Here is a 20,502-nt window from a genome sequence, read left to right as displayed (position 1 = left end):
ATGGAATTCCTGTGATATGCCACTGGTAAGCTCAGCTGTCCGCTCCGCATGGGAGAAGGCTGAGAACAGGTATAACATTCATTATTATGTTGTTAGGTTGTTGTGATGTGCTCGTTTTTTCTTTACGAGGTTAGGGGGAGAGCTCCGAGGCAGCAGGAGAGGCGCTGGGGCTGCCTGCATGGGTGGTGGGAGGCAGCACGTGGGGCATGCAGTTCGCAGGTGGCATTTGCAACCAGTCAGGTCTAGAAACCCACTTGAATATTCAAGAACATGGGCTTTTCTGGAGTTGGTATATTGGCATTCCTGCCCCCTCAAAAGAGAAACATACTTCTCTTTATTAAGAAATAAGAGCACTTGAGAAACATCCTCAGCAGCAAAAGGCGGCTGTGGTGTAGTTGTAACTAACACGACGATGCAGCAGGAGGGCATCACTGGAACAGTTATCGACTGCAGTTCGGGCGGTGCTGGGAGCATCACCCCAGCCCCATCTCTTCTGCTTTTCCAAAGGCCCTGTGGCCTAGAAGAGGAAGAGCTGGGGAACATTCCTGCAGTGCAGACAGCGACTGCACCGGAGGCAGCTGGATCGTGCACCCCGGCTGTGCTTTTAGACCTTACAGGCTCTGTTCCATAGGCGTGCCTTTTGCTCCATCCTCTTCGAGAGTTACCAGCTGTCTCTCCACTAAGCCAATCTTTTCTTGCCCAATCAACTCAAATAACCAGCTACAACTCACCCAAGAGCTCTGTAATCCTGCTAGTTCCCCATCTACTCTGACTCCTTCTGCCCTTGGAAGAGAAGGAAGGGGGTTCACACCTACTTCATTAGGTCCCAAGCTGCTCTCTGGAGGAGCCTACGCTGGGCTGTTCTCAGGAAAGGCAAACCACACAGTCTGAAGGACAGAAGCGCGGCACACGTGTTTGTGCAGCACCTAGCACAGCAGGGCCCCGAGCAGGGTGTGCGCCTCGGGACCTCTTTGGTTTGTACAAAATGATGGACTCGTGTGGGAAAAGCAGCGAAAGGAGTGCTTTTCCACAGAGGCCATCCAGCAAAGTACATACACCGTAAATGATGCAGAGCAGCCAAAGTTTGGGGTTTTTTTTTCCTGAGAGCCACATGAATTACACCACAGCCTGAAGCTGGAGCCAAGTGCTGTGAGTAGAAATTGGTTGTTGCTTATTATGAATTTTTTGTCTTTACCTGCAGTTGTTCAGGTCTTCCAAACTTCTGCCTTTCCCCAGCCACAGACATACACACATGCAACGTACAAATGCGTGCTTAGGCCCCTGAGTAAGCTGCGATGAGGCATGTCCACATTTCCCCTTGTTTTGCGCTTTGGGCCTGGGATCTGTTGGCACAACTGTGCCATTTGGGCCAAAGACTTAAGATCTTTCCTACCACTGAAAGGGAGGTGGCACACCTGAGCTTAATTTTAGTATCTGTTCCTGTATGCATGATGTTACCCCATAATGTGTGACACACTTTGCCTCACACACCGTGTATGACCCATACTACTTTCCTGCACCTTCCTCCTCCCATCATCTCTCTGCTTTACTTCAGAAGACCCAGGTCATCCAGCTGCCAATATATCCCTCTGCCAGAGCAGCGGACTTTTCTTTTTAAAAGTTAACTCCTAGCACTCTTCCCCTTTGTTAACCCTGACGTGCCAGCTTACAGAACTCACCGTGTGCAGATGTAGAAGAAAGCCTTCCTCTTTGCTTGCTTAAAGAGACCATGAGGCTCAACTGAATGGAGTTTGCATGTGCATCTGAGAGGATCCCTTTTTCTGTCCAGATACGTGTCGTTTTGTTGTGCTGAAGGGACTCCAGCCTCAACAAGCCACTGGCCAGCAGCCCTGTGTCTCTGGGAGTACCTGCACTGGGCAGGGACTGGGAGGCTTTGCTAGAAAGCAGGGGGAAAGCATATCGCTAAAGAATACGCTCTACAAAGTTCACGTGACATGTGATGGCCCAGAATTTAATGCAGGCTAAACTGGTGGGAGTTTAGTCACTAAAGAAAACCAAGGAGTTAGCATGGCTTAGACCACCTTTGTTAAACACGCTGCCATTGCTATTAAATCTTTGTCTAGACAAGGCCGCGGGTATGGGGTGTGCTGCTGCACCCTGCTCACGCAAAGTGTTCGGTTCAAAATGATTTGAGCAAACCACATCCTCACGCCCTGGCGCTGCATGAAACTGGAATAACACTGGCGATATGAAAATAGCGTGTGAAAAGCCCAGACCTCCCACCGCACTGTAGTAATTCCTTTCAACATTCGTTCCGCTGTCCAAAATACTCACATGAAATCTCTCCCCAGAGTCACTTTACTCTGCAGTGCAGAGAGCAATTAGTTTTAACGGCATTTCAATAGGTGGCCTTACGAGGCACATGTCACCTCAGCACATGTCACCTCAGCGTGGCGATGGCGTGGGGCAGCGCTGGACGGACCCCCGGCCTCACCGCTCGCCCCGTGTCGGGGCTGGATGGGGCGGCACGGCCAGGTGCCCCAGGGCAGGGGTGCGGGGAGCCCGCCCCAGGCACTGCGCGCAGCCGGGGGACAGGGGGCCGCGCTGTGCTGGAGGGAGGGAGGGAGGGAGGGAGGCCATAACTCAGGGGCGGCACGGCTCGTTTCCACGCCGCCACCGAGGCTGAGGTGAGGGGCCGGCCTGGCCCCCGCGCCTGAGGCGCCCAGGGGCGGAAAGGGGGCGGCCGGGCGGCCCCCAGCACAGAGGTGGGCTGCGGTCCGCTCGGTGCTCGGCCGCCATCCCTGAGGGCCGGGGCGCGCCGCCGAGGGCGGGCCGTGAGGAGACTCGCCCACAGCCAAAATGGCGGCCGGCGCCGCTCGGCGGGCCGCGCCCCTCAGGCAGCACAGCGCCCGCCGGCCGCCAGGGGGCGCGCGAGGCAGGGGGCGGTGCCCGGTCCCGCCCATCGCCGGTGCCGGAAGCGGGAGCGGGCGGCCGCGCCGTGAGGGAGGGAGCGGCCGGCGGGGCCGAGGCGGCACCCCCTGCCCGGGCCGGCGGGGAGCAGGTGGGCGCCGGCCTTCCCGGGGGGCGGCGGGCACTGATGGCGGAGGCGGGCGGTGGCAAGTGGCGGGGGGCTTATGGCGGCCGTCACCGGGCGGCTGGCGGGGCTGGGAGCGGGGCGGCGGGGGCCTCCGCACCTCAGCCCTGGCGGCCCCGGGGAGCTGGGCAGGGCGCTGCCGGCGCCCGGCTGCGGGACGTTGGCGCCGCAGGGCCGGGGCGCTGCGCCCCTCCGGGCCTGGGCCGCGGCGGTGTCCGGGGCCTGGCTCGGGCCGGGTGCTGCCAGCCCGGCGGGCTGCGGCCTCCCTGGGCGCGGGTGCCCGCCCCGGGGCTGGGGTCGGGGCAGCCGGTGCCGCGTTGGTGCCTGGCGCTGAGCTGCGTGCCTGGCGCAGCCGGTGGCTCCCGGCAGCCGGTGCCTCTCGGGGCTCCCCGCGTTAACCCGTGCTCCGTGCCCCCGCCTGCTGCCCGGGTGACCGCCCTGCGGAAGGTGCCCAGCACCGCGGTTCCCGGCCCGGAGCGGCGGTTGCCTGCTGCTGCCCGCCTGCCTGCGTGCCCGGCGCTGCCCCTGCAAGGTGCCCGGCCGACGGGTGTTGGGAAACCCCATTTTGGGGGAGCAAAGCTGCCATTGCCCCTGACAGCGGCTTCCAGGAGGCTCTGTCGGCATGGGGGGTGGCAGGGCCAGCGGAAAGCTGGGAGCTGCCTCGCTCTTAGCTGTGGAGTGGTGGGGCTTAGCGTACGTGTTTCATGTGGCTGCCTTGCACGCAGAGTGTTATCGCTCCACAAAGAAGCTAAATTGAAATTCCAACACTTAATGCCGTTTATGGTAGCAAACCCAAATTGTTCTTAACTACCAGTCCCTCTGGCTTTCCCTGCTGGGCTCCTCTCCATCTCACGGTGCGCTGTGTGTTTACAGTTTATTGGAAATATGATATTAAAATGTTGTAAAGTGGGCAGCCACCTAAAACATACACCTAAGGCATACACCTTTGCAAATGCTTTTGCCTGCTGGAGTTTCAATAGCTGACATGTCTTGGAGTGCCGTGAAAAAGAAAAGAAACCAAGAGGTAGTTTTGTGAAGCTGACATGCTCCTGAAAAGTACGGCTCGTGGTTCCACGGGCTGCTGTTGCCGCTCGGTTATTCAAAGCTGCTCACTTAAGGCGCTCAGCTGCTGGTCCTGAGAGCTCCTGAGAGGCGGTTACCTGGAGTCGGGGAAGTTTGTTTGGAGCTGGCTGTCATACAGTGGCACTCAAGTAGATCGCAGTTATTTCAATGAAGCTGAGGTTACAATATTTCTGAACTGCAGGCATCTCTGAAGCTGAGTTTGTAACCGGTGAATGAATACGTACATCCATATGTATTTGGAGGAGTGGGAGACACTGGGTCACCGCAGAGACTTTCAGCTGTCATATGCACAGTCTGACTGAAAAATCATTAAAGTCGAGCTAGCAAACAAAGCAAAGCTGGAAGGAGCAGAGGATACAGATAAATGCACTGAGCTGTGCCCAAGAGGAGCAGCCGGTGCCAATGCACATGGGTGGAACATTAACTTGGGGTGAGCCAGGGCAGAGCTTCCGTGGGCCGGCTGGAGGGGAAGCCCGTCCATCTCAGGGCAGTGTGAGGCCTTCTGTGCCAAGGAGTTTACAAGAAAAGTCCTTTTTAGAAACGTGTAACTGCTGCATCATGTTTCCTTTTCACCTGTTGGCCCCTCTGTGTAGTGCTGGGAAGCTGCAGTTCAAACTTCCATGGCTTTTCCTTTATTTCTTAAAGGTCACGTTAAAGGAATTGGCATTAAAAAGGTGCAGATCCATCCCTGACACTAGAGGGGAGAGAATGATAGGAGGTTGCGTGTTCTGTGGTTAATTCAGTGTTAGATTTTAGGTGGATCAGGACACAGAAGCTTAATTTTTAAAAAAACCACAACATAATTTCAAGCTGTGGTGGTTATTGTACACTCACTTGGTATGCTCTGGAGGGTTAAGGTCTGTTCGCATCCGAGTTAAGAGCTGTAAGGTGTCCTGGTTCCCGTATCTAATGTGTTCATAGGGTTCATTCCTCCTAGCGAGAAGCACATCTGGAGTTGTAGCTACTTGTTTGTTACAGAAGAGTTGGCTAACAAAGGCAATTAAACGATGCGTGAGCAAGGATTTGTATGAAGCCTATTAGAAAGGGAGCATTCTGCTCCTTCCCGGTGCTCTTGTTGACTAGTGGGTTGTGCAGTTGGCATCTTTACATTTAATAAAAACATCAGATCATAACACATTTAAATATAGGATACTTTGGGGAAAGTGTTGGGCAATCATTTAGCTAACTAATTCTTAATTGAGGCTGTAAAAAGAAGCCAGGACACTGTTAACAGACCAGCTGTCCTTCCGAAAGGCCCCAGCGCCGCTGACCTTGGAGCTCCTGGAGGGCATGAACTAGAGACACCAGCAAGGAGCAGAACCACAGCTTTGCTGGAGCAGCCCTGTCAGGGAGCTGAGACTCCCGTGTCTTTGCCCTCCAATCCCATGTCGTTGCCCTCCTGCAGCCCCAGGTCATGGCTGGAAACAACCATCATAAAGCAGTTCTCCAGTTGCAAAACCACACTTGGGGGGTGGGCAGTTCTTTTCCCCACTTTTCCTGAAAACTGAGGTTTTGCACTCTCCTCCTTTCATTACTAAAGATCGTTCGCTAACTTCTGTATACAGACCGATATTCTGGGTCTCACCCTTAGCCTGTGATCACAAGCCTGATCCCAGAGCATATGTATGCTCTGTCAGTGTTTTCTAGAAGAGCCTCTGCAATCAGCATGTTTGTTTTACCAGTTTTGTGTGTGAGGAAGCAGCACAAAAGTCCGTGTTGGTCTCTTCCTGACAGAGGCTGTGGGAGGAAGAGCTGGCAGGCAGATGGAGTATTTGTCAGATGGAGAGAAGGCAGTCGGGGGGTGGTGATGGGGAAGCATGCCGCTGGCGGAGGTTACCTGACTGTAGCTTCACTGAAATCCTCTGCGGCTTGTGGAACAGGAATGGCTGTTTTTACGAAGGCCAGGGGCTCCTTGTGCCCTGAGGTGGTGGCAGTCACGGTTCCGAACTGCTGACCGTGCTGAATTGGAATTAAACCTCTGGAGTAGGTGTCTGCATGACTGGGGGTATTGGTGGATCCCGGTTTTGGTGGATTCTCGGTTTGGTAGCCAGTCAAAGACTAACTGTGGATGCTGTACTGTTTGTTCATCTGTGTGTCGGAACTGGTGATGACTGATGGTGATGCCGACACAGATACCAGCACACTCCTAGATCCACAGCTGGAATGCTGCTCGCCTGTTGATCTGAACCCTTTTGTGGACATTTGGTTTCCTTTACAAAAGAAATTACGGGGATTTTTTGAAGGTTCTTCATGGCTGTTCCTTGTTTTGCAGAAAATGCTCTGAAGGAGAACTGTACAGCACCTGCCGGAGCGAAATCTCTCTGGAAAAAATAATCCTTCACCCAAAGGCCTGTTTGTCATCAAGGGGGAAGCTCTACAACGGCCAGACTCTGCAAGTGATGGGCTCGGAGAACAGCGCTTTAAAGAGCTATGCACTAGAAGAGCCGTCCTTCACGCTGCCAACTGGACACACGATTTATCCGGCTGTGCTACAAGATGGCAAACTCGCTTCGGTTTTTGTCTACAAGCGAGAGAATGAAGATAAAGTTAATAAAGCTGCCAAGGTACCGTAGAGAGCGTGCCTGGGACAGACTTGTCAGAGCTGTCCCTCCTTTTTCTTGGCAGGGTAGGAATCAGTTAATGAGGGTCAAACCCTTGGGGAGTAAGGGCAGGAGAAAAGGTGGAAGTTGACCCTGGCTGCCGTGCAGGGGGGAAGAAGGGGGTCAGCAGCTGCGAAACTCATCGTGCGCCACGTGGCGCGAGTGGCGGCAGGCAGTGATGTTCAGGTAGCGATACCTGCATTACTGTGCAAAGTACTGGTCTCTTCCTGCAGGCAGAAGTCAGGGAGGTGGATCCTACCCAAAATACTATGTGTATTCTGTGTAAGACTTTGTATCTAGATGTATTATAAGAAGTTTTGCAATGAGTGAGTGTGCCCAGTGCTTGGTGAGGAGCAGGGATGGGCTGTCTAAATTCAAGCCAAAAACTTGGCTAAAAGTACAAGGCTAAGCTCTGCAGCCAAAAGAGATGCCTTGGAGGAGATTTAACGCACATCTTTGTTTCTGGAAGCACCTGAAAACCTTGCGCCACCCTTGCCTTCTGCGCTTCCTCTCTTGCACTGTGGAAGCAAATGGGATCCACCTGGTTACTGAACGTGTGAAGCCTTTGGAGATGGTCCTGGAGACGCTCTCTTCCGCAGAAGTCTGTGCAGGGATCTACGATGTGTTGCTGGCGCTCATCTTCCTCCATGACAGGGTGGGTATCACTGGCAATAGTTATCGGGCTTTGGTGGGAGCCAGATGAATGTGACAGGAGAGCGTTGTACCTGGGCTTGCCTGGATGACCGTCTCGTTCATGATTCCTCACAGACACTCACCCCACAGTTCTTTTAGGCTGAAATTGCTAAAATCATTGGCTGCTTTGTAGGAGGAAAGGTAACTGAAAACGCTGTGGGTTTTTGAAGTAAGGGAGCAGTTCTCCATTCATGAAGTGACATCTGCTTGTAGTGCTGCTTACTTTGGGGAGATGGGATTGCTTGGCCGTGGCATTTATTTACAGCTCTTGCCACGTGTCAGAGATTGGTGTCACTGCTCCCGTTTTGGCACCGTGTGTTTGTCCAGGACTGCAGTTCAATCCCAGCTCAGACTGTAGCTTTTGGGCCTTGTGTTCATAGTCAGAGGTCTCCTCTGGATTTACGGTAACACTGCAAGGGCTGTGACAATTAGAGCTTTGTCTGCTCTAAAACCCCAGCCCTTCTGCCTGATACCTGCTAGTCGCCAGCATCCCGAAAGGCCTTTAGAATTGTGTGCTTTTTCACAGCTTTTCCTCAGCTCCTCACAGCACCTAATTAACGCTGATTAAGATTTTAGGTCTTCACCTATACCCAAGTCTGTTATCCTTTTCTTTTTTTTTCTTTATGTTTTAGGGAAACCTAACGCATAACAATGTCTGTTTATCATCCGTGTTTGTAAGTGAGGATGGGCACTGGAAGCTGGGAGGAATGGAAACCGTCTGTAACTTCAATGAAGCCACCCCAGAGGTAAGTGCCAAGCGGAGTGCAGGCTCATGGCCTGCTGCAGCTGGCCATCTGTGGATGTGAATGCCCAAGTCCTTCTAGGTGTCTGAATTTACTATTAAGTGTGTTGGCTCACTTCCAGCTCTGATCTGAATCTGTGCTGTAAGGATGCCGTAACTGTACACTACAATGTCTACACAGACAGAAGCTAACTCCCCATTAGGCAAAAGGCAGCTGCTTTGCTAAGGGAGACTGCTGGCTGGAGGGTCGGTTAAGACTGAAGAGAGGGAGAAATCTTTGCTTCCTTGGACTGATTTAAAAACAAACTTGAAAAAAAAAACCAGCTTTAGTGTGACACAGGAAGATCCAGATTGAAATGAATCAATCAAGAAAATAATGTAAATGATTCCTTTGCTTCTGCTGCTGGCATCTTTGCTTGTTACTGGTATTAGCAGAAAAATTCCTGGTTTGGTTTCTGCTGCATGCTGTGCAGAGTCATTGCTGCAGCCTGGCACTGTGTCGTAAATACATACTGCCTTTTCTCGAGGAGGATCTACAAATCCTTCATGAACTGTACCGAGTGTCCCTGGTGTGTATCACCTTTCAGAAGGGATCAGGCAGACATATGCAGCTGGTGTGTGTGGTGGTGCACAACAATGCAAAGAGCACAGCAGTAAAACCGGACTGATAAAGCTCATGAAATCCTTTCCCTGTCCAGACAGATCATGCGGGATGATAGGATGGAGGACTACAAGGGATGAGCTGGCTGTGATGCCCTGAAGTTGCTTTTTGTCAGCTTGGTGCTTCACACCTGGCCCGTTTGTTGCTTCCCCCTCTGGGCAAAGCAAAGTGCAGCTTGCCCTGGGTGCCAGCTGAAGGGACCTCCTGCCACACGCTCGGCCCTGGCCGGCGAGGAGAGCCTGCTCGGGCTGCTTGGCACAGATAAGCCATTGAGGCAGTTTATGTCTCCCTTCTTCTCCTTCCAGTTCCTCTGTCATGTTAAGTCGGTACGAGACCAGTCATGCATCCCTTGTGAGGAGATGGTGAGTAACGTCACTTGCTGGAGGAACCTTGTGCTGGCAACAAAAGTGTGATGTTCAGGAAATAAATTTTCATTCACATGATTTGTTTTCTTATGCCTGAATGGGAGGAAGTGGCTATTGGGTAATATCTGAAGTTCACTCTCTTCCTTTTTGCCCCCTTCTGTCCCATCCCTGGTTTGGGAATGGTGCTGGGCACAGGGAACTGAAATTCTGAATGAGGAACGATGGGACAGCAGGTTCTCATACTATTTTTCAAACGCTTTGTGCTGCAGCTTTAATGCTTCAAAATCACCAAAGCTTTGCAAAAATTACAGAGTAGTTGCTGAGATTGCCCAGATCGCTGTGGTCACATGGTTGTGTAGCTCTTGTAACAGCCTTTTTCTCACTTGTTAGTCACCTCCCAGACATTAAGCATCCTCTGAGTTGCTTATGCTAAAGGAGTGTTCCTTCTCTCTCTAATTATCACCTGTTTCCATAGAAATGCTGACAGCTGTTGACCTGCAGTTGCTGCATGCATTCATCAGCGAATTGTTTCATCATGATGTAGTTGCTCCTTTGGGTTATAAAGTCCCTGGTGGAGGGTTTTTTTAGTATAATATTCTGTTTGTACTAGAAAGTTCTAGGGTACTTAGTGGAGCTTTGAGGCTACGAAAAGAACTGGAGAGTGTATAGGGCGGGAACAGAGACTCATGGAGACTACCAGGTATTTCATAAACTCCTGCTTTGCCAATGTTTTTGGTTTTATTTTCAGTCTGCAGATTTCAAAATTCTGCCCAACAGCTACGGACACGCGAGGGATGCCTATGCGTTTGGAACAACAGTTGAAAATCTCCTGACAGTCCTAAATGATCAGGGTGAGGAATGACACGTTTATTTTGCTATTGACAGGCCTCTGCAGCTTCTTTGTGCACGTTGAGCTGTTTGCCTTTTGTTGCAGCTGGCAGATGTGCTACGGGTTCAGTGGCCATTGTCCTTCATGTTTGCCAAGTTAAAATGCAAACCAGCTCCTCTGTATTCCCTTTTTCCTGCATTTGAACATTGTCAGATGTGGCTGGAGGTCACCAGCCCGGGTAACCCAAGCACTCCCAAATCTGCGCTGTCAGGGGTTCGCTCAGTCCTGCCCCACCAGCCGCTTCATCGGGGTTATGGGTGCAGGTGCGTGGGTGCTGTGTTCCGCGGCTGAGCAGGTCTCCTGCCTTCTAGCAGAGAGGGAGCAGGAAGCTTCTTGGAAGGACAGTAGCACTCCTTGGTGCCCCAACAGCCAAGCAGCTTATGAAGAGAAATGGAAATGCTGTTTTCCCTTCCTTTAGGGACAGTTATGAGCAATTTTGTTGTTTAACAGAGCTAAAAATTAAGTTTTGGGGAGGGTGGAGGACTCCTGAACATAGCTTGTTTGGTGTTGAGAGAGAAGGCTAACTGTAGGCGCTCTGGCTTTCAGTTTCAGTGGACATTCTCTCCAGCTTTCAGCAAACCTTGCACTGTACGCTACTAAATCCAGATCCAAAGTGTCGTCCACCACTGTCCAGCTTACTGTCTCACGAGTTCTTCAGGTAAGGAAAGGAAGATCCTGCCTCTCTTGGTATGTCTTGATACCGCTTATTTCTGTGTTGCAACTGTGTTACTTACCAGATGGGAAGTGCAGACTCCCTGCCTCTTACAGGGATCTTTGACAAAGAGACTCATAAAATTAAGCAAGCATGATCAGCCTTCCAAATGAGGTGCTGAGCTGGCAGTGCTGACAGAAGCGTGTCCCTTAGTCACACCCAGTCAGCTGGATCTCCCCCTGCTCGTGGGAGGTGGTAGGAAATGCTCTAGAAAATAAAGTCATTAGTGATACCATTGGAGCAAAGCAGGCTGCAAGACAATGCCCACAGAGCTGCGTCTGCTGTCACCTGAGTGCTTTTCTGGGTGGTGGCATTAGTGTAGGGCAGCACTTTGTTCTCCTCATTGCCCTGGTAAGGTGGTGAGAGGTGGCTGATGCCACGTTGCCTGGGGTCTTCCTCTGGCACTGCATGGGGAAGTGGTCACACCTCCACACTGGCTGTTCTTGGTCTGCCAGTGTTTGACTTGTTTCCCTCTGTCTAGTTCTCTCTGCTAAATAAAGGCAGGAATTTGCAATCTCTTAGTTGTGGGTGGTTTAAGCATCAATAAGGATCACAGTTTGATAGCATACGTTTTTGTGCTTAGGAATGATTTTCTGGAAGTTGTGAATTTTCTGAAGACCTTAACACTAAAGTCTGAGGAGGAAAAAACTGAATTTTTCAAGTAAGTGAAGAAAGTATAATCTGGAAGCTTCTTATTTCAGAAATACTTCTGCCAAACGGGACTGTGGGGGCACCTGGGAAGGCTAGTGGCCAGAGAGGTAGTTCCTCAGGCGGCAGGCTACGATTGCTTTAGCGGAACACTGTTTGCTCTGTAGTATTTTGGGCACTACAGCCAAAGTAGTGATCGCATCCAAGAGGAAATTTCACTCCTTCCTTTCCCATTTTCTTGTGAGTGGTTTGGCACTCGGGAGTAGTACCTGCTGGGCTCTGCCTCATTCACACACTCACAGCACAGGAGTGACGCTGTGCACGGCTGTGTGGGCAGCGGTGTCTGTACCTGTCACAGACCAATTGCTGTCGCTGAAGAATCAGTCAGAAACCGGACTGTGGTGACATGTGTCACTTCAGGTGTGCTTTTCTGAATCCTGTCTGCTTGCTAGCAGCTGGATTGAGCTCCTGCAGGGCCAAGAACAGAAGCTTTCCCAGAAGCACAGGGTTATGAAAAGGAAAGAATTTTTCCATTGTCCACATTCTAATTGAGTTAATGCACTTTGTGGGGCGTAATGCTGCTGTTATGAACAGAAGTTAAATTATTCAGGTTCTCTTCCCCCTCCCACTGCACCACAGCTAAGCAGGAATTATTTGAAAAGCCTTTCATGTGCTGTAGTATTGCAGTAGAGGTGGGAGCATGGCCTGTAACAGCGGCTTGAGCTTTGGTGAACAGTTCCTCACTGGAGCTGTGCCGGGGTCCTGGTTTTTTACACGAGAGCTATCTGCTTGCCCAGTTGCAAAATACTCTGAATTATCAGAGACCTATTAACGTGTTGGAAAAAAGAGTCTTTCCCTTGCCTCAGTCTTAGAAGTAGCTTTATTTTAGATGTGGGTTTGCAGAAAAAGGAAATCTAGCACCAAGCACCTGTTGAGGCTGAAATTTTTTTCCATTTAGGCAGATCTTCTAAACTGCTGAGAGTTTTTTCAATAAAACATGTTGGGTGAGTTACTCTTGTGGAACCAGCCCTGTGTGGGTAAAGCTGCTGTCTGTAGCAGATGTCTTGACTGCAGTAGTGCAGCATCTGCAGGAAAACCTATTGTCATGGCCCCCAAGAAGTGTTCTGTAAGGGAAGCTTCCGTGTAGTCATGGCATTATCCGGGCCTGAAAGAGGGAGAAGCCATAAAAGAGCCTGGATGTTCTTACAGAGCTCTTTTCCGGCCTGTTTTATACTGCTGTGGGTCACCATTGGCTGTAATACGAGTTTGATTTCACTAGCTTGACACAAAGTTGAGGAAATAAGAGGGGAAAGGGGATCTCAGCAGCAGCATTCAGAATTGTTCCCACTGTCTCTGTAACAGCAGTGTTCCTGAGGGAGGGAATGAATACTTCACTTAAAGATAAGGCAGTGTTGCCCCTTTATTAGGCTGAGAGGCTTTCACAGCATGTGCATTATTGCCCTTAGTCTCCTCCAAGCCTAGAGAAAAGCCATACCTGTTACTGCCATTTTTAAAATGAAAATCCTACAGGGAAGAGCAGTTGCACGAAATCAAACTCTGGGAGTTAAAAAATAAACCAACCCAACCCATGCTCTGTCGGCCACCTCTAAAATGTTAGATGGAAATGGCTTCAAAATGGGATTCCCTTTTTGCCCAGGGAACTTCCCTTGTGTGGTGAGTAGAACAGCCTTTTCTCAAGCAGTAGGAAAATTCATTTTCGATGCACCGGGTTGTGGGGCAAGAGGACAACTCTTTCCTGCAGTTTTGTTGCTGTAGCACTTCATGGGAGATACCAGCTCAGAGACAGTTTGATGCCACGGTCTTCATGTGCCAGCTGCAGGTGCGGTGGTGCTCCTGGATGTGCTCGTGACAACCTGTGATCTGCGTGTGGGGTTTTACAGGATGCGTCTGTGGCTCCTGTTCTGCGTTATCTTTGCCCAAAAGCCTCGGGCAGCAGCAGAGCCTTGTCCTGCTAGGCTGAGCGCACACAGCGTGAGGGGCTGCGACAGACACTGTAGGAAAGAAGGCATTCACAGCAAGAGGGGAAACTGGGATGAAGGGGAACAGTTGCAAATGCATGGAAGGCTGCCTTGTTACTAACTGCTCTCTGTTGGAACACAGATTCCTGCTGGACAGGGTGGCCGGCTTGTCAGAGGAGCTGATAGCATCGCGGCTGGTGCCTCTTCTACTCAATCAGCTCGTGTTTGCAGAACCTGTAGCTGTCAAGAGTTTTCTTCCTCATCTGCTGGGGCCAAAGAAAGGTGACCTTTAAATACCTTCTCTCGTCACAATTATTACTGACGAGTTTGGGATGAACTCAGAGTGGTCATTGCATTGAATCAAGGGAGTAGTGTTGTTTATTTAACCAGAACAAATACTGTAACATGCGGTAAAAGGGAGTTAGATGTGCTTCTCCCTTTGCAGTACTTTCCACTGCTCCGGGAGAACTAGGAATCACCTGGGCTCTTTCCCAGGTTTATGTGTCACCCTACCCTCCCACCCCAGCCTTTCCCAGTGGCTCACTGTATATCCCTCGTCTCGCTTTTCCCCTGCCCTGCTTGCCCTTTTGTCTTCTTATTCTTTTGTAAAGAGTGCTCAGTCTCTTCTCCTTCCCTCTGTAAGAGGTGCTCAGCCTGACTTGCTGGATCCCCAGCCATCTCTGTCCCTGCTGTTTGCCTCCTTTCTCTCAAAGTTCTTCCTAAATAGCTACTGGTGTTTCAGCCAAGCAATACCCGCCTTGAGGCTGTTGGACCCTTTGGTGTTCAAAGCTGTTGCTGTCGAGCAATGGACAGTGGCAGTGCTGCCTCTCCTCCCTCCCGTCTCTGACATCCCAAGCAGGCCGTGTTGGCAGGTGACAAAGAGTCAGACCTGGCAGTGGGGTGACACTGTAAATCTCAGCTGTGACTGTTTCCTGTCGAGTAGCTTTTGGGTGAGCTGTCTTGTTGTTGAGCAGCCTTTTCCCATCTTCACCTCTCTTCCCTAGAGCAAACTGGAGAAAGCCAGACCAGCTGCCTCCTGTCGCCAGCCTTGTTCCAGACGCACGTCATTCCGGTGCTGCTGAAGCTATTTGAGGTTCACGAGGAGCATGTCCGAATGGTGTTGCTGTCTCACATTCATGCCTACGCAGAACTGTTCTCTCGGGAAGAGTTGAAAAACATCATACTGCCACAGGTTAAGGACAGGAAAACAATATGCGGTATATCCTAGAATATGGGATTTCTACTGTTTGGGTTGGTTCTTAGCTTAAAGTTAGGATCTCAGAGCACTGGCCACAAACAGTTTGTAACCTCCGTTCTGTGCAAGCCCTAACCCTCACACCCCATCCTCATCTGGAGTTCTGGTTTTGTTAAACCTGATGCCATCATGCACACCACTTGGGCTGATACCCGTCACAAGAAACTGTTTCTATTTCACACCACAGCTGCCAAGAATGGAGGAGTGACTGGTCTAAGCTCAGGGTGCCCTGGCGTTATGGTCCAGCGCTCCTCAGGCACTAGGATCAGCCACCCTCTTTAGCTTGCAACACAAACTGGAAGGCTGATTTTGATGCTACAAAGTAACATCCAGTACCCACTGAGAGTTGCGGGAGATCATAGAAATGAAATGTGCTGCAATACAACATTTCAAGGGGAAAGAAGTGAAAAAGCAGAATTTTCTGCCCTTGGTAACATGATTATGTTCTTTGCATAGGTATTGCTGGGCCTTCGGGATACCAGTGACTCTATTGTTGCGATAACGCTGCACAGCTTAGCAGTTCTCGTCTCGCTGCTTGGGCCTGAAGTAGTTGTAGGTGGAGAAAGGACAAAGATTTTCAAAAGCTCCGCACCAAGCTTCATGAAGACTGCTGATCTCTCCCCAGAAGGTAAATGATATGGTCAGAGTGCTCTCGGGATTCTTGCCCCTTCTGTCCAAGCAACATAGGCAGAACCTCTTGGATGATTAATGTGTTGCTGTTGACAGGTTAATTGACAAAAAAGCTAATGTGCAGCTAACCTTCAATTCTAAATTAGCTGCTGTTAGCAGATACAGAATTGATACTAGAAGAAAAGTTTTATAAAAATATTTTACATGTAGGAAATACATGGGGAAAAATTTAAATCTCTTCTTCATTTAAGAATCTCTGTAAGCAAAGATTGTTAAATGTGTGTGTCTGGTGGAAAATCATACTGTCCTTCTAAAGGACTTATGTACTTAATCCAGATAGTTGTTTAATGTTCCCTCTGTCCCTCATGTTTTTAAAAATAGTAAATCTCATCCTCTTCCCCTAATTTCTATTCATAGATTGGAAAAAGAATACGAACTTCCCTATTTTCTCAGCTCTCAGGAGGCTTTTCAGCTAATCCAGATGAAGACAGTAGTCCCTGCACCTGCTAGATAACTTGGAACCAAGTGTACTATGGGAAAGTTTTTCTGGATATTGAAACTAAGAATGCTTATAACTGGAGGGAAGAATCTGCATTTGCTCTACTTTAGATATATAGATACCAAGTGAGATCAATTTAAGTATCAATGTTTTCTTCCTGATTATGTGTGTACTGACAGCTGCCACCCTTTATTAAAATCTGTGGATGGCTCATTGCATTATTTTTCTTTACATTATTTTAGTAGACTATAGTAAATAAATCCCTTTGGATTGCATGCCAAGGCCAGACTTATTTTTCAGAATACGTTTAAAATTAGACATGATTAACTGCTGACAAACAACAAAAAGACCACCTTTGTCCTCACTAGCGAGTGACAGCCTGCAAAAAAGTGCTAGAGGCTGAACGCGTGAGGCTTAATAAGCTGTTTGCTTAAGCCCCTAAAAGGATCTATCGAGGATGCTCTGGGGTGGGGGTGGGTTCTGTCATTAAGGGCAGACCTTTCCAATGCCACAGCCGAGGCAGGCGCAGCACTGGAGCACAGGTAAGCCACGTGGAAGCGGATGCTGTGCTGGGGTGGTGGCAACAGAGCTTTGTGCAGCCAAGGCCAATGCTGGTGAATCGCCGCCACCACTGATGGTACACTGCAACTCCCAAAAGCAAACTGAATTAGGCACTTGCCAAGCCACTGTCACTGGCTCAGGGAAACAAACCTGCCTTTTGCAGCTTCAGAGCGTGGCCCTGACTGGGGTCCCTTGACACGAGGGAGGCTGTCACACAGCCTTCGGGGTAGAGGCCTGTGTTCCTGCAAGCAGTTTTGCTCATGCCCTCGCATGAGTTTGCTTATCCTCTGAATTGCTGCGACTCTCAGTGCTGTGCTTTTGCACGAGAGGCAGGTAACAGGGAACGGGTGATGCCATGCAGTACAGAAGCTGGGATTTTGGATCCAGCCAGGTGTCACACAGCATTTTTGAAGCGTCTGTTCTGATGACAATCAGTTTGTTCATTGTGTATTTCATGAAAGAACCTATCAGCAAAACCTGACCATTTACAGTTGCCTGAACTTTGTGCTGGCAAGAGCTGCAGATGGCAGGGACAGAGGAGTGTTGTGTTATATACAGATTGAGAGGTGCAGCTGGAGGATTGCTGTGCCAGTCTTCATCCAGTATTGCTCGTCAGCGCTGTAAATAAGAACGTTCCAGTGCTGCAGGCAATTTCAACTAAGACTGTCAACACACCTTGTGGACCTGGTGTCCTTTCTTTTATCCCTGCAGACTCCCCCAGTCACGTTGTAAGCAATCAGAGAAATCAAACCTCCCTGCTCTTGAAGAACAATTCTAGTGTGTTCCCTGTCTCTGGAAATGTACCTGTCAAGAAGCTTTCTGTGCGACGAGACAATCCACTGGCTTCAAAGACAGGTAAAACTTAGCCCTGGCTCTTCCTTTTTAGAAAGCAAGTGTTCTACAAATGTGTTGCTTGAAAAGATGTTCATTTCTCCCCATGTACTGATCTGAAACCTTCACTGAACGAAGGAAGGTAACAGTGAAGGAAGGAGAGCGTGACCCTTGACTTCCTAGGGAATAGTTATTTGAGAGTCTGATAGAGGCTGCTGGCTGGCCTTGAATTTCTGTTTCCTTACAGCAGGTTCTCTGCTATGCTTCTTCACCCCTGCCACAGCCTGGTAGATCTACAGGTAGGCCTCAGGAGCTGACTCAGTTTACTTTCATGGCCTTTTTTCTGCCACCTGTAGCTTATCAGCAGTCAGCTTTTATTGCCCCAAAGTTTCGAGATTAATACCCCTCCTTTGCACGCAGAAAGGTGGCTGTGCTTTCTTAGAACAAGAGGAGCTTAGCACGGAATCATCTTTCCAGTTGGCATTACTGGCTTATTTCCATGCCAGGTGCTACCTATGATGTCAAGGAGTTTCAGGCACATGTAACACCTTTGTCTTCCACAGGTGAGCAAGACACTCAGTCTCCCTTGAATGGAATTCCTGGAAGCATTAATACACTAGGGAGCAGCAGGAACTCTTTGACTACCTCTGAAAAGCCAGCAGAGGAGTGGCCAGACTGGAGCGAGCCAGAGGAGACAGATGCTGAGAAAACTGTGAACATTCAGATTCAGCCCCGAGAGCCACGGGGCAGTGTGGGACCTCATTTTGCTGAACATGATGTTGATGAGAAGCCTTGGGATGACTTTGAGCCCAGGAGCCCTAGTCCTGAACTGTCCTCAGGAAATTGCCTCACTGTGACACAAGCTGATGCAGTTGAAATGCCAAGGCCTCTGTCAGGTACCCATCAACTGAGCAAAGAATTCAAAAGCCTCAGACTGAGTCCCCCCAAAACGTCCTGCCCTGGGAACAGCTGGAGCAAGGACAAGTGGAACCATCCAGAGCAACTCGGAGAAACTGTGCTGCCAAAACCAACCTTTAAGGAAAGGTTGAAGTCTTCACTGGAGTCTGGCCTAGGAGAAGAATTCACGATCAAAGTGAAAAGGAAACCTGTGCAAGACCCTGAGCTGGACTGGTTTGCTGACATGATCCCAGACATTAAACCTTCTTCAGCTATCTTGATTTTACCTGAAGCGAGGACAGAAGCAGTTGTTCCCAGTCACTCTGGTGTAGTATCCAGCAGAGAAGGTGCCTCCCAGAATGTGCTGTTTTCATCCAAATTTGCAGCAGCTGATGTTATTGAGGTAAGAGGCTATAGGCAGTGGGGTTTAAGTGACTGCACGCTTGAGAGGATCCTAAAGCATGTACATACCACAACACAGTTGTAGCAGCAGCTGGCTCCTTAATCAGATGGTGGGTAACCTGAGGAAGCAGCAGCAGCATACAACCGTACAGTTGAGTCTTTACCTGTGAATACAAGATGCTGAGCTTCGAATGATGCATCTTAAACCAGGCACCAGGTAATTTAGTGGGCGGTTACTACAGTACCAAGGGAGCTGTGTTAAGAAATAAGGAATGGACTCCTACACTGCTAAAGACACTGACTGAGGAGTTTTATCTCCATCTTGTAATTTATGCTGCTGTATCCTGGATGCAAGGATCCTCCACGAGGTTAGGGAGCGTCTTGCTTTGTCAAGAGAGGTAAAACAAGGCTGAATTTCTGTCTGTTGAAACAGCCCCACACACAGATGGAAGAGAGCTTTCAAGCACAGAGGATGCTCAGGACTTGGTGTTGCTCCTGGCTCTTCTGGGAAAACCTAATAGCACTGTAAATAAAGAGCCAGGAAACCAGAACCTCTGGACTACAAAGTAAAGCTTTTTGGGTGCTTTGTTTTCATGAAAGAATAGCAGAAACATTTCTCCATTTCAGAGAACTAGGAGTTCTCAAGTAAGCAGGTAAATCCCTGTAGCCCCATCACAGCGACTGCTGTGGTTTCCTAGGAGAGGAGGGAGCACTCCCAACACCACCACCTGAACACCTAACTCCATTAGGGAATAGGTGTTGATTTCAAGTTGTTTCGCTAATTCAGCCTCAAGAGTGCTAGCACAGGGGTAGCAGGTAGCATGGGGAGAGGAGCCTTGGATGTAAACTGAAGTTGTTTATTTGAAAATAAACTCTGTCATCACATCAACCCCATGAGGCAGGGGAAAAGTATCACACACTATAGTGCAGTCACGACTGTCAGTGGATGGGTGAGATCAAACTCATAGTGTTAGAATACAGCAGGACAACAGCTGTTTCCTGGGAGAAAGGAATGTAGTTTATAGCATCCAGTTCTTAATGTAAAGTGGGTTTGGGATAAACAGTTCTTGCTTTAATTTTAGTGGGTGGGAAAAACCCAACCCGCTCTCCCCAGTAGCTTGCTCTTATCTTTAAACTGTTCCCTTTTGTATTTAGAAGTTCTTTAGGACAGAAAGCTGCAAAGACGGGCACTTCTTTTTTGGTCTTATGAGGGGCTTTTAGCATACTGGATAAATGTCCTGCTCTGCCATCACAAGCCACGCAGGCTCCTGTGGCTGTGCTCAGTACAGTACACGTGCCTTAGTGCTGATAATTTTATGTCATTCTAGGCCGAGGCTGCAGGCTGGGGTGAAGAAGAGGAGTTGAACTGGGAAGATGATACTAACTGGTAATGGGACGGAAAGAGACAAAGGCAATCTGTGGTGTGTTGGATTCTGTAAGAGAAGTCGCTGCTTCCGCAATACAACAGTTAAGTACCTCAGCACTGCTTTTGCCAGAAGGCAGGCACTTGCTGCAGCAGCCAGCAAGATCCCGTGGGGCCTGAGCCCTTGCAATGGATGCTCCTTTCCAGTCTGTGCCAAAAACTGCAGGAGTGAGGCCTGCACTCGAGCAATATGCCCAGCTGTGATGTGCACCACTGCTACCGGAAAGAGGAACAGCATGATGGTGCTGACGTGCTACTGGAGGCAGAGTGGTATACGCCACTGGTCCAGAACTCATCCCTGCTCTGAAAAACTGATGACAATAAATGAAAGTCACACCGAGTTCCTTGGTTAATGTGCCTTTTTTTTTTTTCCCCAGAAAAGTAAAGCCCTTAGAAATGGCTCATTTTAACTTTGTAGCTAAGAGATGACTTTAAGATGAATGTACAGTTTACTCAACTTATTTATTTCTGTTCATATAGTTCTGTCAGTGGATGGCACAAGAGGTGCTAGGAACCATACAGTGAAGGACCACTGAACACAAACTGCTTAAGCATTCTTTCTGCTCTTAACTGTGAC

At 49.6% G+C, this 20,502-nt stretch overlaps 1 protein-coding gene across 1 annotated transcript; it reads left to right on the top strand.

Annotated features, from left to right (window-relative positions):
• The first annotated feature begins 2,907 nt into the window (after positions 1–2,907).
• Positions 2,908–20,265, top strand: SCYL3 (SCY1 like pseudokinase 3). Its single transcript, XM_055724364.1, has 14 exons — positions 2,908–3,022; positions 6,411–6,702; positions 7,208–7,393; positions 8,064–8,177; positions 9,140–9,196; positions 9,948–10,050; positions 10,635–10,746; positions 11,384–11,461; positions 13,570–13,709; positions 14,432–14,619; positions 15,139–15,310; positions 17,084–17,227; positions 17,767–18,503; positions 19,831–20,265. Exons 2-14 carry the CDS (start codon positions 6,538–6,540, stop codon positions 19,891–19,893), a joined length of 2,259 nt encoding a protein of 752 aa, XP_055580339.1. The 5' UTR covers positions 2,908–3,022; positions 6,411–6,537; the 3' UTR covers positions 19,894–20,265.
• The last annotated feature ends 237 nt before the right edge of the window (positions 20,266–20,502 follow it).

This window comes from Falco cherrug, chromosome 12 (genome assembly GCF_023634085.1).
Source record: "Falco cherrug isolate bFalChe1 chromosome 12, bFalChe1.pri, whole genome shotgun sequence".
Taxonomy (NCBI): Eukaryota; Metazoa; Chordata; class Aves; order Falconiformes; family Falconidae; genus Falco; species Falco cherrug.
The sequence above is the reverse complement of the archived record's forward strand: the minus strand, read 5'-3'. Positions and strand labels throughout refer to the sequence as shown.

Coding starts and splice junctions, on each gene's coding strand:
- SCYL3 (XM_055724364.1), top strand. CDS start 6,538: ATGGGCTCGGAGAACAGCGCTTTAAAGAGCTATGCACTAGAAGAGCCG. Junction 6,703..7,207: donor AAGTTAATAAAGCTGCCAAG/GTACCGTAGAGA, acceptor TGTTTCTGGAAG/CACCTGAAAACCTTGCGCCA. Junction 9,197..9,947: donor GCATCCCTTGTGAGGAGATG/GTGAGTAACGTC, acceptor TTTTATTTTCAG/TCTGCAGATTTCAAAATTCT.